This window comes from Medicago sativa, chromosome 8 (genome assembly GCF_051527215.1).
Source record: "Medicago sativa cultivar Bolivia chromosome 8, Bolivia_mono, whole genome shotgun sequence".
NCBI classification, from domain to species: Eukaryota; Viridiplantae; Streptophyta; class Magnoliopsida; order Fabales; family Fabaceae; genus Medicago; species Medicago sativa.
In genome coordinates this window covers 32,591,668-32,604,298 of record NC_140756.1, presented here as the reverse complement: position 1 = coordinate 32,604,298, position 12,631 = coordinate 32,591,668, and the positions used below count along the sequence as shown (strand labels likewise).

At 32.1% G+C, this 12,631-nt stretch overlaps 1 protein-coding gene across 1 annotated transcript; it reads right to left on the bottom strand.

Annotated features, from left to right (window-relative positions):
• Positions 1-2,579: 2,579 nt before the first annotated feature.
• SAC3C (SAC3/GANP/Nin1/mts3/eIF-3 p25 family) lies at positions 2,580-11,087 on the bottom strand. The gene is made up of 8 exons (XM_085739392.1): positions 10,842-11,087; positions 9,380-9,480; positions 8,494-8,715; positions 5,886-6,107; positions 5,708-5,793; positions 5,462-5,558; positions 4,093-4,185; positions 2,580-3,116 (listed from the first exon to the last, which is right to left on the bottom strand). Exons 1-8 carry the CDS (start codon positions 11,071-11,073, stop codon positions 2,958-2,960), a joined length of 1,212 nt encoding a protein of 403 aa, XP_085595518.1. The 5' UTR covers positions 11,074-11,087; the 3' UTR covers positions 2,580-2,957.
• Positions 11,088-12,631: the final 1,544 nt, after the last annotated feature.

The following is a 12,631-nucleotide window of genomic DNA, read 5'->3' as shown; positions in this document are numbered from 1 at the left end:
ATTTAAATCCATTCATATATTTTTTTCTTTATTTTAACATTGTCTGTTGTTGTCTTTAAAAGAAAAAAACATTGTCTGTTGTTGCTTTGTAATTTTCTGCCACTTGACAGACAATACATTTGGTTTATCTGGCTTATCAAAAATAAAAAATATATTTAGTTTATCTGGATATTTCTTTCTTTTTATCGTACTTTGTAGATGTGATTAAGTATGTTTTAAAAGACTTCACTTATTGAAAATTTATAGGGTGTAATTCGTAATTTAGGAAAATTTAGGAACCAATTTATTTATTTTTGAAAAATATAAAGTTTAATTTGCAAAATAAAATAAAAAATAGTCAGGCTAACTAGTATCCTAAGACTTTGTATCTTCAAAATAAAGTTAAACACATAAAACTAATAAACATACAATTTCTCATGCAAAAATTATCACATCGATAATTTTTTTTTTTGGAGGGAAACACTTTTGATGAATCAAAAATGCCTTGAGGGCAATTGTTAGCATTTTTCAATATTTTTTTTCTTTTAAATTCTTGTATCATTTGAAAGTCTTTAAATTCAACTTCAACAAAATGCTTTATAAAATATCTTCATTTTGAAAATTTCCCAAGTTTATCATCCAAACAATAAATTTACATTGAAGAATTTGAATTATTCTTTCATTACCTCAAATATGAATTCATCTAAATAAATCCTTATTTTAAAAGTTCAAAGTAGAAAGTAATGGAAATGGCGAAAGAACAAATCAACGAATGTTGGTACCGATAATAAGAATTCAACTCATTTTTTTATAAAGAAGTAATTTCAAATCTCGCTATTGATATCAAGATATCAATGGATAAACTTTAAGTAACTTTATAAACACTTTTTTTAACGAGATTTTTTAAACACTCTTTAAATCTTAACACTTTCTATGACTCTAATAAACCCTTGATATCCAACTCATCTAAACTTTATTTCTCATAAAAAAATATATGACCAAACCAGGTAAACAACTCAACATTACAATGTATTTACCGGTGATATTGGTACAAGTTCACGCTTATTAAAAATTATAGTTTCTCCCGTCTTGAACGAGAAACCATAAAAGGCTTTTTTAAAAAATAACTATGATTAGTAAAAAAAAAACTATAAAAAAAATTGATGAATAATTCCACTTTTAAGAGAAAGGTTCATTTTTCTTAATTATATCGATATAGGACATTGGAAGATGCTTCATTCTATTTCATTTCGTTCGGCACACATAAAAAAATATTCAAATGTAAGCACAAGGGGACAAAAACTTTAAGTTGTTTGGCACAAACAAGACAAGATGCATGTAACAAAATTGATCTACTGTTTTTTCCTCTTTCGATAAAAAGTTGCATTGGATATGATGCAAAGATGTGAACAGATATTTCAGAATTCCCCAAAAATGATAAGAAACAAAATAACGTATTTAGTTGCCTAAATAAAAGAGAGAGAATGTATTTAGTCGACATTTTAGTAGATATGCAAAACATATACTAGTTACTATTAAGGATATTTAATTACTTGAGAGCTTTTAACTTGGTCAATGAAATAAAAACAGACTTAACTATATTTTTTTTGGTGGTGGCCGGGATTTGAACCCCGGACCTTGCATATTTTTATGTATTGTTCATACCAACTGAGTTAAGCTCACGAGGACAATCAGACTTAACTATATACTATTGTGTGTGTGATTCAATAAAAATTAATTAAGACATTTATGTTTTTTAATGTTTTGATTTAATTAATACCTTAATACCCACGTTAGCATAATGATAACCAAACCACATCACTAAAAATTGGCAACCCAGCGCAGTTGGAGAAAAATGAGTATGCTTTTTTGGTGTTATAATGAGTACGGATATTACAACACTAGAAATGGGCAAATGTAGGAGATCAAAGTTAAAATTAAGCCAATAATTTTTTAGGAGTGCTAATAACATTCTTTTTTAAACACTTTCTCTAGCACTCACTCTTTTATTGGGTGAAATCAATGTAGGACCTACACTTTGAAAATGGAACCCACATAAAGTGGTGGGACATACGTTAATTTCACCCAATAAAGGAGTGATTGCTAGAGAGAGTGTTGCTAGCATTCCTCGTAATTTTTTTTTTGGTTAAGTAGGTTAGCAACCAGAAATTTACCTCTTAAAATGAATTTTTATCAAATCAATGTTTAGGTTTTGAGTACCAATAAATATAGTTCATCGTATTAACCTTTACGGTCTATTTAAAAAATCTCCCAACTATTATTGCCATCTCAACAATAACCATGCCACATTATCAAAATTATTTAACGTTTGAAAAAAAATCTACACCGTATTTCTATATGGTTGGTCCTTCATTTGGCTTTTTTTTAATAATTTTTCACCATACATAGGGTTCCACAGACATTCTACTATGGTCACAAACATAAACGATTAGAGTTTAGACACACATGCTTGTGACAATAGAAGAATGCTTGGGGTTCCATGCAAGACCCCACATGACTTGTGTCACCTTTTGTTGTCGCATATGGTGTTCACAAATGTTGTGTTCAAATAGCATAGCTCAACACAAAAATGTATATAGTTTTATTTTGGCCTAATAGTGAAAATTTTCATTTATTGGTGCGTATAAGCCTTGGAATGTTTCACGTTTACAAATTAAATAAACACCTATACGTTAGTAACATTCTATATAAACTCAACTGTACATTTTACAAGTACAAACGTGTAACAAGATCTGCTTATAGTACACAATATGTTCCCATGTTTCCTGAAAGCATCACACAGATTCTAATGAAATTATATAATTGGTCTATGCACACAATCAGTTACATATTTAAGAAAAGTGATGAAAATAGTTGCAACAATCCATGGATCATATGCTTGTTCCAATCTCATAGGAGTGCTCGGGATGCATATATCGAACAGATGTTGGGGGGTGAAGAAAGTAGCACCCCTAAAACTATCTTTCATAATCTTGCAAGCCCAAAAAACTATATTTCTGGAACCCACCTTTCGGGTGACTGAAGGTGGTTTGCTTTGTGTTTAGTAACTTATTTCCAGATTCATCTGTACATGTCTCAAGACCGCAAGAATGGCAAAAGGATTCCAAATCTGATTCCTGTGATGGTTGAAAATAGCATATAATTTGCGAAGATTGAACTAAAACTGACATAAAAAAAAAAAAAAAAAAAACACTAATCTTACAACCAAGATTAATACATTGCGGAAGAAACTTTTGAAAACATTGGCAAATACTAACATATGCCCCAAAGGCACATGCTAAGAAATTTAGAATAGAAATAACTGTCTCAAAATTTGTGCATTCAACCTTATTCCACTTTTTAAAGTCAAAATTTTGTTTTCTATAGAAAGCTTCTAATTTTGGATTCCTTAACTTGTGCCCTTAGGGCACAAGATAGCAAAACCCTTCAACGTCAGATTGATACATTGATATATCTCATCGTTAAGATAAATTTTGAAAGATTACAAACAAAGTTGAAAAGTTAGGTTTTGTTTGGTTTGAGAAAACATGCTCTGGTTTGAGAAAACTGCCACTTGTTTTCATTATGTTCCCTATTTTCAAAAAAGTAGATACCTAATTTCGCCCCTAAAATTGTAGGATTAAATCGACATCATTCTCTACATTAACAACATTCCAAATCTCCAAAATTACAAAATGTTAGAGATGCATTTAAAGCTAAGTGAATAGTGTCACGGATACATTTAATAACAAATTCAAACAAAGGAACAAATCTAATTAATATTTTGCAATTCTATGGGTCATTTTGGTAAATTAACAATGTAGGAGACTAGGTTGATATGATCCTACAATTTCTAGCACCAAATTGGATATTTACTCATTTTCAAAGATTTGCACAAGAAACAACAAAAAAAAATGAAAACAGATCTCAAGATTTAAGTACCACATTGAGACTTCATGTTTGTTTACGGGGAACATAAATGACTCACTCTTGGTATCCATCCGTTTAATGCAATTAACTAACTACAAATGCATTTAGTAATAATCTATATGGGATATAGCAACAATGTTCACATGTTTCTATAGACATAGTAGAAGAAAACATAGTTCATACCTCTATCATCAGGTGTTTTGAGAGCTTGAGCAGAGGATATGGATGAAGTTTGTAGCCACCAAAATTTATGTAAGATAAAGCCAGTGAACGAACCTATAAGTATACACAAGCAAAACCATTAACTTTCATTAAATGTAGGAAATAGAAGTTCTTAAAAGCATCTACATATTTGCAAATAAAGTTATACATCTCCCAAGAACTATAAGAAATATTTCCTCCGGAACACAGGTAAAAGTAGTAATACCACATATTAAGTTTATTCATCATTATGTAGTTCACAAATACAAGAAATAACCACATGTCTCTGTAATAAGTTAACAAACCACCACGAGCAAGAATAGAATTCTATAAAATAAACAACTGGACATTGAGACAGTTTTTCTTTATGCAATCTTTTTATTTGTTTCTTCAGAAATCCGAAGTATTTGATAATATTTTATTTTGGTAGTTCACTATCCAACATAACCCTCCTCTTCTATCTAGGTTTGGGACTAGCTATGCATAGTTTGGCAACAAACATAAAACAAGCAGAGAAAGAACAAATAAAACATTCGGATAAATCATTAGAAAAGATCTAACAAAAGGATTTAATGATTTATTTCAAGCTTGGTTCTTTTAGTTATAGAGTTAAAAGGCATCAGCAGATGTATGTATCTGACTTCACAGAATGAATGAATAAATTGTAAATAAATCACGGGTGGAAGTTTCCAGTAATGTGGTCCAACGCGCTGTATCTATTTTCTGAAGTGTTATCATCCATGTAAGGGTATATATGCAGAAAGAAGATTCATATATCACAAAGTTTAATGGCCACTTCAAGTTTGCAAATGGAGTGCATAAAATGTGGTTTGCAATTTTGACAAAATTTGTCTGAGAAGTTAGCAACAGCATGTGATGAGGTCTAGGCTTTTTTATCTAATTTAGGAACCATTTGGATAAATAGCTTAATTATGTGCTTACTGAATAAGTGAACAAAGTCATAATATTTTTGCAAGCTCTATCACAACTAACATAAGTGTCTATGTCATAAGATAAGTCCAAATAAGCTATAAATAAGCTTTATTAAATACACCCTTAATGGGAATATATAATGAGCATAATAGAAGATAGAAAATTATGGCATAACCTAGTAGCTAAGACATTTCTTTTGAGTTGACATATGGGAAAAATAAGACCAGAAGGGAAAATTTACAGTGCAACGATCATGATGGTTACTACAATGACAAAAGATGCTTCATTTGAAGATAATTCAATACATATAAAAGAAAGTAACAGGCACAAGTGAAATAGGCATGCTACAAAGCCAGACACGAAAAAAATAAGAACAGAATATTAGGAAAAGAATGCAATCTTTGGTTACAGTAATTACTTGATTGATATAAGGTTCCATAATGCAGTACTGCAGATACGATGCTTCGGCTGCTACAGTATGGAAGAAATCGATATAATTACCCATTCGGAATGAGCTGAAAAGAAAAAATTATATCTGTAATTAGCAAACATTCAGTTTTAATATATTATTATATGAGAAACAGGCTAATGAGAAAACCAACGAAAAAATCCATTCGATTTAATTTCTAAAGTCAACAAATTTAATATAGAGGAGAAAGGCTACCGTACGATTCTCCTAGCAAAGCGCATTTCTTTTGACTTCAATATTGGAGTTGATACATGACTAAACCATAATGAAAGTGGTTCACCCTGTGGATCAGAAACCACCACATTACATGGCTGGAATTTATAAACATAAAGAAGAAAAACTAACTAATCATATAAAAGATTAAAGGAATTACCATTGGTTTGCTGTGAGAACCAAGATTTAAAAGCACATATAATGAATGGAACTCGGCTTCATTTTCATGAACATCATTTGAATTTCGATTTGCTTCGTATAGATTGAATAAAGAAGACAGTGTCTTTGTGAGCTGCTCCATGTTGAGATGATGCGTTGATGCGATATTCGGATCACCGATAGAACCCCAGAGCTTGTGATGTGATATAACGTGAAATTTCACCTGCGTGATTAAATATACTGCTAAACTTATTACTTTAGTCTGAATAATGAAACCTTCATACATGTAAGAAATTTGAAATAATATTCCGTTTTTCATCTTAAGGTTTGGAATTAGAGCCTATCACAAATTTGTTAATAGGACACCCACATTTGTCCATATTATCCAAATGTCTATTTAGTCATGGGCATAAGGAGTGGAAAATGTAGCCGCCTTCAATGCAGTAATATCGCCAAACCTGTCCTTATAAAGCTTGGACAATCCTCACCCCTTGAGCAAGCTTTTGGGGTAGATTTAGGTCTAGCAAAATTTTAAGATTGTATCAGAACCTATCCTAGATCTGTTTTTAGACCACCCTAATTTGCACAAGCTCGTCTTGGGAGACATTTGCTCAGCACTGGGAAAATGAGTACAGTCAAAACTATCCTCTCTTTGGCAGCACACATTGGCAAGTAGTTACAATTTGATGATAAACGTACATTTTTGCATGGAGAATTGGTGGAGCACGTTTGTATGGTGATTCCAAAAGAATGTAATTCCACTGATGGAGAAAATAAGGTCGTTAGACCAAGGAAGGTCTTATATGGCCTCAAGCAGTCTCCTCAATCTTAGGGACTATTCAGATTTGTATGATTGGGAGTAAATCAACGTAATTACCACTAACATGAATAGTCTACCTAGAGCCATATCTTGATTGTCCAAACACAATTTTTACTCTCAGCACAAGTTTCAACCGATATCCCCCAATAAATCCCTTCCTATCAGTGCATTTTTTCAACGAGTACCATGCAAACCAATTTAGGTGTTCTTTCCATCATAACAGAAAAGTAACTGGATAAGCCAGTTAGGGGCATTTTGAACATTTATTTAAAGTATATTTGGCCTTGCTTAATGGCATAAACACTTATATTAGTGCTTGAATACACTTACAAAACTAATATATTACATGTCCATAAGTTATTTTAAGCTAATCTCAATAAGTTCCCTAAAATAGCCTATGACCAAGAACTTAACTAAACTCTTTATAATAGCTTATGGAGTACAAACTTAATTAAACTGTTATCCTTAACAGACCCCTCCAAGTCTTCAGCTACTTCATTAAAAAATGGGTTTGCAGAGGAAAGGCAATCAGACCTCCTAACCACAGTTTGAAAACATTCCAAAGGCTAATTTTTCTACCTAGAAGAAAATGGATGGAAAAATCCTACTTGTTCTCGAGCAACCCACTGACACTGAGACAGTTGACGTCTTTCAATCTGATAAGCACCCAAACATTTGGAAAACTCAACCTCAAGTATCTCATACCACTTGATGTAGGATTTAGGCACCCCATAATATCCAAATCATTATGTACTCCACCAAGCATCCCATACTACCATATGAGGGAGGCACTCTATAATATCCATGTCCCTATCGTAATACCACATCTGAGAGCCGACCAGTGTGGTAGAAGTCCCCACAGATGCACTCTACAAAGCTTCACTCGACCAATTTTCTGATCAGCCCCATCGTTGGTAGTCCTTTTCGAGAGCACAAAAACCATATATCTAATAATACCAGATGATAGGAACTCGATCAAATTATTGAGAAATATGGTGTTTACTGATTATACAAACTATTACAAACCCTGAACCTGAATATTTGAGAGACCACGACTCTCCTCAATTCTCATCTTACCAATTACCTAACCCTCTTCATCTGACCGTTACTAGTATTTATAAACAACATGTCTTATTTCACCTGACTAACTCCCTAATTAACCCACTAACTATAGGTTATCTATCAAACTCACTCAATTTTTTGTTCTATAACTTTTGATTCCCAGTATTGTATATCAAAAGGGGTGGCTAACATATTACATACAGAAAGAGCATCAAAAAACTGTAAGGATATATACAGAACCAACCCTTAGCAAGCACCACACAGTACACATTGATTTGATCAACCTATCGACCCAGGTTCATAAGAAGCAGGAGAAGTAATTAGATCTCTAGTACATGCAGGAATTGTGATTGGAGCTAATAGTATGCATCAAATATCAGTTTAATGATAGATATTCATCTAATGTGTTATGTAATATTTATGCATCTAAATAGAGCCTAATTTTTCTTTTGTTGGAGAAGCTAAACTAGCCCACTGAAATTGGCACCGGAGAGAATCGAACATGAGACATTGAGAGGAGCACACTCTAAGGTCCCAAGCCAACGCAAGTGGGTTAAATAGACCATAGAAATTTACTTAAACTGATACATGGAAATCAAAGTATCAGAAATGCAACTTAAATCATGTACCCTAACCCTAACACAGTTGTAAGAGAAAAGTTCACGTTGATAAATGATGAAAAGAAGAAAGCATATAAATCAAAGATATCTAAATGAGAAAACTATACCATTCCCTCATACATGTAGATTGCTTTCTTGTTTACTATATTTTGCATAGTAAGATCTTGACGTATAGACCTTGTCCTATCAAAAATGAAGTCATGAACTACTTCGAACGGATGCTCCTTAGAATCCAGCAAGCTCAAAAGGTAATTTAAAGTATCCTCCAATACATTAAGAGGCCGCATATCAGATGCTTGAACATCTTTGATGGATATAGTTCTGCAAAACTGATACGTGAAATGCAATAAGATAAGCTTTGAAACTAAAAGATATTGAACAACAGGAAGGGTGGCTCCGATAAAATCCACTAAAATACTACAACCACCAACCAATGATTATACGGAATATGGAAAATATAAACTTATAGAAAAAGAAAAAAGAAAAAAAAAAAAACAGTGAAAAAGTGGAGTCACATGCTTTACAAAGTACTATATAATGTACTACACCCAGCTAAATATCTTTCAAAATCATATATATATATATATATATATATATATATATATATATATATATATATATATATATATATATATATATATATATTAAATCATGCTGCACCATTTTGGAGCCAACTCGATATTAAGCTAGACAGTAATTAACAATTCCTCAGGATTTTTAACTGCGTAATCTGTTCATAGTTACATATCTGCCGCTGATGCTTTAAGGATACAAAGACAGTTACTTGAATGTTATTTTTATCTCTTTCAAAATTTCAAAATATAACCATTGAAATATCAAAATTTATTGCTAAATAAATTTATCAAACTTGAACTGCATATTGAGCCACAGTTTATAGTTTCTTATGGGGATTATCAACACAGGCAGAAATGATAACACACAGCTATTATCAATTTAATCACAAATAACATAAGAGAACAAATTTGATCTTACCTTCTTGACAGCAAGATCTGGGGATGATTTTCTGGGATTACCATTTAGCCTCTCAAAAACTGCCAAATCTCGAAGTTTTTCACGCTGGATCCGCTCTCTTTCTGTCGACAAAGTAAAAATGTTCGAAATTAGACATTTCAGGTATATTGTATATGAACTCCTTATAAGGAACAGTAATAGTAACTGATAGTGCGTCACTCATGATTTACCACGGAGCATGCAGAAATGTTTAGGTGACAATTCAACAAAGCTAAGAAAGATGACATTAAAGTATAAATTTTGTCAAATCGAACTAACCATACAAATGAAATGACACCACTACTTTTGTCAAAAACCAAATCTTCAAACAGACCACTCAAGTATAAGTCATTTTTAATAGTTTCAATTGGAGTTTTGGTCTTCCATGACCTTTAACTATTGGGTTATCATGGATCTGATTAACTCTTCATAGCGGTGCTATTGGTCTTCTCTTCACATTACCAAACCATCTTAGGTTTTATTTACAATTTTTTCCTCTCCAATATATATTGGTCTTTTCTATTCTTGTATGTACACTAATTCATCAGAACATCTTCATCTACGTGATATATAGCTTATGATTTTGTTTGTTTTCTATTTACCATCTAACAATCGATACTTAATGAATTGGTTTGTCAGTAAATACATCAAAAAAGGTTGAAAGGTAAAGGCTCAAAGTTCACCCTTGTTGTAGCCTTATAACTGTAGGAAAAAGTCAACCACCTTATCACCGTGCACTAGTTTTAGTCTCATCATACATACCCTTGATTGGCCTCTATTGTAATTGAGTGGCAAATGTTTCCGTACTCTCTGATAAGCTTGAGCAGCACTCTTTGATTACAAATAACACCAAAACTCTCCATTTTATCCACCTACTTGAATCCTAGTGTTGACATAGTTCTCTACCTCTTTGCTGCTTTGTATGAGATAAATCAATTCCATCTAAATTATGCAGCATATGTGATGTGAAGTATGTTCCCCAGTTTTCACCGTCAAGCTAGTTAATCAGTGCACATTTTTCTCTACATACATCCTACTAATCTATCTCACTTTCACGTAAATGGAAAAGCGTGCAATTAAAAAAAAGTCGCTCCAAATTTCTACTTTAACCGAACAGTGGCAGCGGTGCCAACCCAGTTGGGATCGCAATCACTTTCGCTATTGCGATCCCTTGGCATGCCATTTGCCTTTCAAACAAAAAGTGCCCTTAAACTGCATCATGCAACTCTTCTCAGTCCTGAAGAGCATTTAGCACTCAAAAGGAAACAATTTAATAAAATTCCATTCTCTTATGAAATTTCCTTCAAAAACATACATAAAAACATACTCATCATACAATAGAATTAAATCACATAAAAAAATGAACTTTATAATATAAAATCCAAAATTGCATTATAATAATCATACTAATTAACAAGTACGAAGACTTCATGAATTAATTTACCTGGGCACATATAAGAACAAGTTCCAAGTAAAACCCCAAAACTGGAATCATCATTATTGAAATCAGAGGTAGATGCGTTATTATTGGTGCCAGTGGTAGGAGAAGGAGTGACCCTTTGAGATAAAGTTGAAACTTTGGATCGATGATGGGTAGCAGCAGAAGCATTCAAAGGGAATTTTTGGCGCCGTGATTGGGAAAATGAAGAACGACGGTTCCCACTTCCACTCTCCATCGTCTCTCTTCTTTCTTCACCATTTTCTTCAACATGACTTTTTATCCTTTATTATTTTTTGGTTTTCTAGTTGCACCCAATGTTTTCTTTGTTACACCCCTTAAACTCAAAATATTAAACATTAGTTTCCCAAAATACCCTTAGCGTGATCGTAAATGTACTTGAGTTAAGTCTACCTATATCAACGTACTTGAACTAAGTTTGTATATACCGACTTGAACTAAGTTGAAACTTTGGATTGTTGATGGGTAGTAGTAGTAGCATTCAGAGGGATTTTTTGGCATTGTGTTTGAGAAAATGAAGAACGGGGGTTTCCATTTCCACTCTCCATCGACTTTCTTCTTTCTTCATTATTTTTCGATAGTGATTTTTCATCTTTTGTTAATTAAAAATTCCACCCCATGTTTTCTTGGTTGCACCCCCCAATATGAAAATATTTAACCATAATTCTTAAAATACCATTAGCGTGACCCTACTTGAACTGAGTTTGCCTAAAGGTACTTGAAACTAGTTTAGACAAAGATGCAAGAACTAGGTACAAATTGAAGATGCACATGTACTACGTGAACTGAGCTTATGCAAACATACTTTAATTGAGTTTACATCAACGTACTTGAACCAAGTTTGTTTGATGCTATTTGAACTGAGTTTGCATGAGATATATATAAACTTAGAATCTATTTGTGGTATGTTGACATACTTGAATTGAGTTTGTATAGATGTATTTGAATTGAGTTCACGTGCTATTCTAAAAAATATAAATATGAAAACACGAAATCATTCAACATATAATGTTTTTTTTTTTAGGGAAACATATAATGTTAATATAATGAATATGACAACTCATGTGTTTTCATTTTCTTAATTGATGTGAGAAGGTGCTATTTTGCACGACTTCCAATGCGTTTCACATACAATACAAGGGCCACAAAGCATTCTGGCGTTTGTCGTGCATGCTTTGTGTCGTGCCAACAATAAATTTTTTTTTTGACAAAAACAATACTCCCTCCGTCCCATATTAAGTGACCTAGTTGACCATGTCACGTATGCCAATGCACAATTTTTAACTTAAATATCTTTAATAATTTATTAGAAAAAATTATGAAAATTTGATATTTTTAAAATATTCGTCGTGACGAATCCAACAAGATCTTATATGCTATATTTTGTATTTATGTATTAATAGAAAAATGAGGTCAAAGTATGTTATATGAATAATACACTTTTTAAAATTAGGTCATTTAAAACGGGACGGAGGGAGTAATTATTCTTTTGAAAATACCACTTTTTTTACAATTATTTTGAAAATTACTTAAAAATATAACTTCATAAATTTCTATTAAGTTGAGAAAAAGATTCTATTAAATTTAATATTTTATTGTTAATTTAAAAATGTAACATGAAATTAAAAATTCACTTTATTATTCATTACTATTGTTTAGAATTGAAGTAGTACAATTCTGAAGTACTTGATGCAATTAACCGCGACAAACAAGTAATTAATGGAGATCGTGATTGTAGTACTATATTATTCAAATGGCTTAGAATCAAATGAATT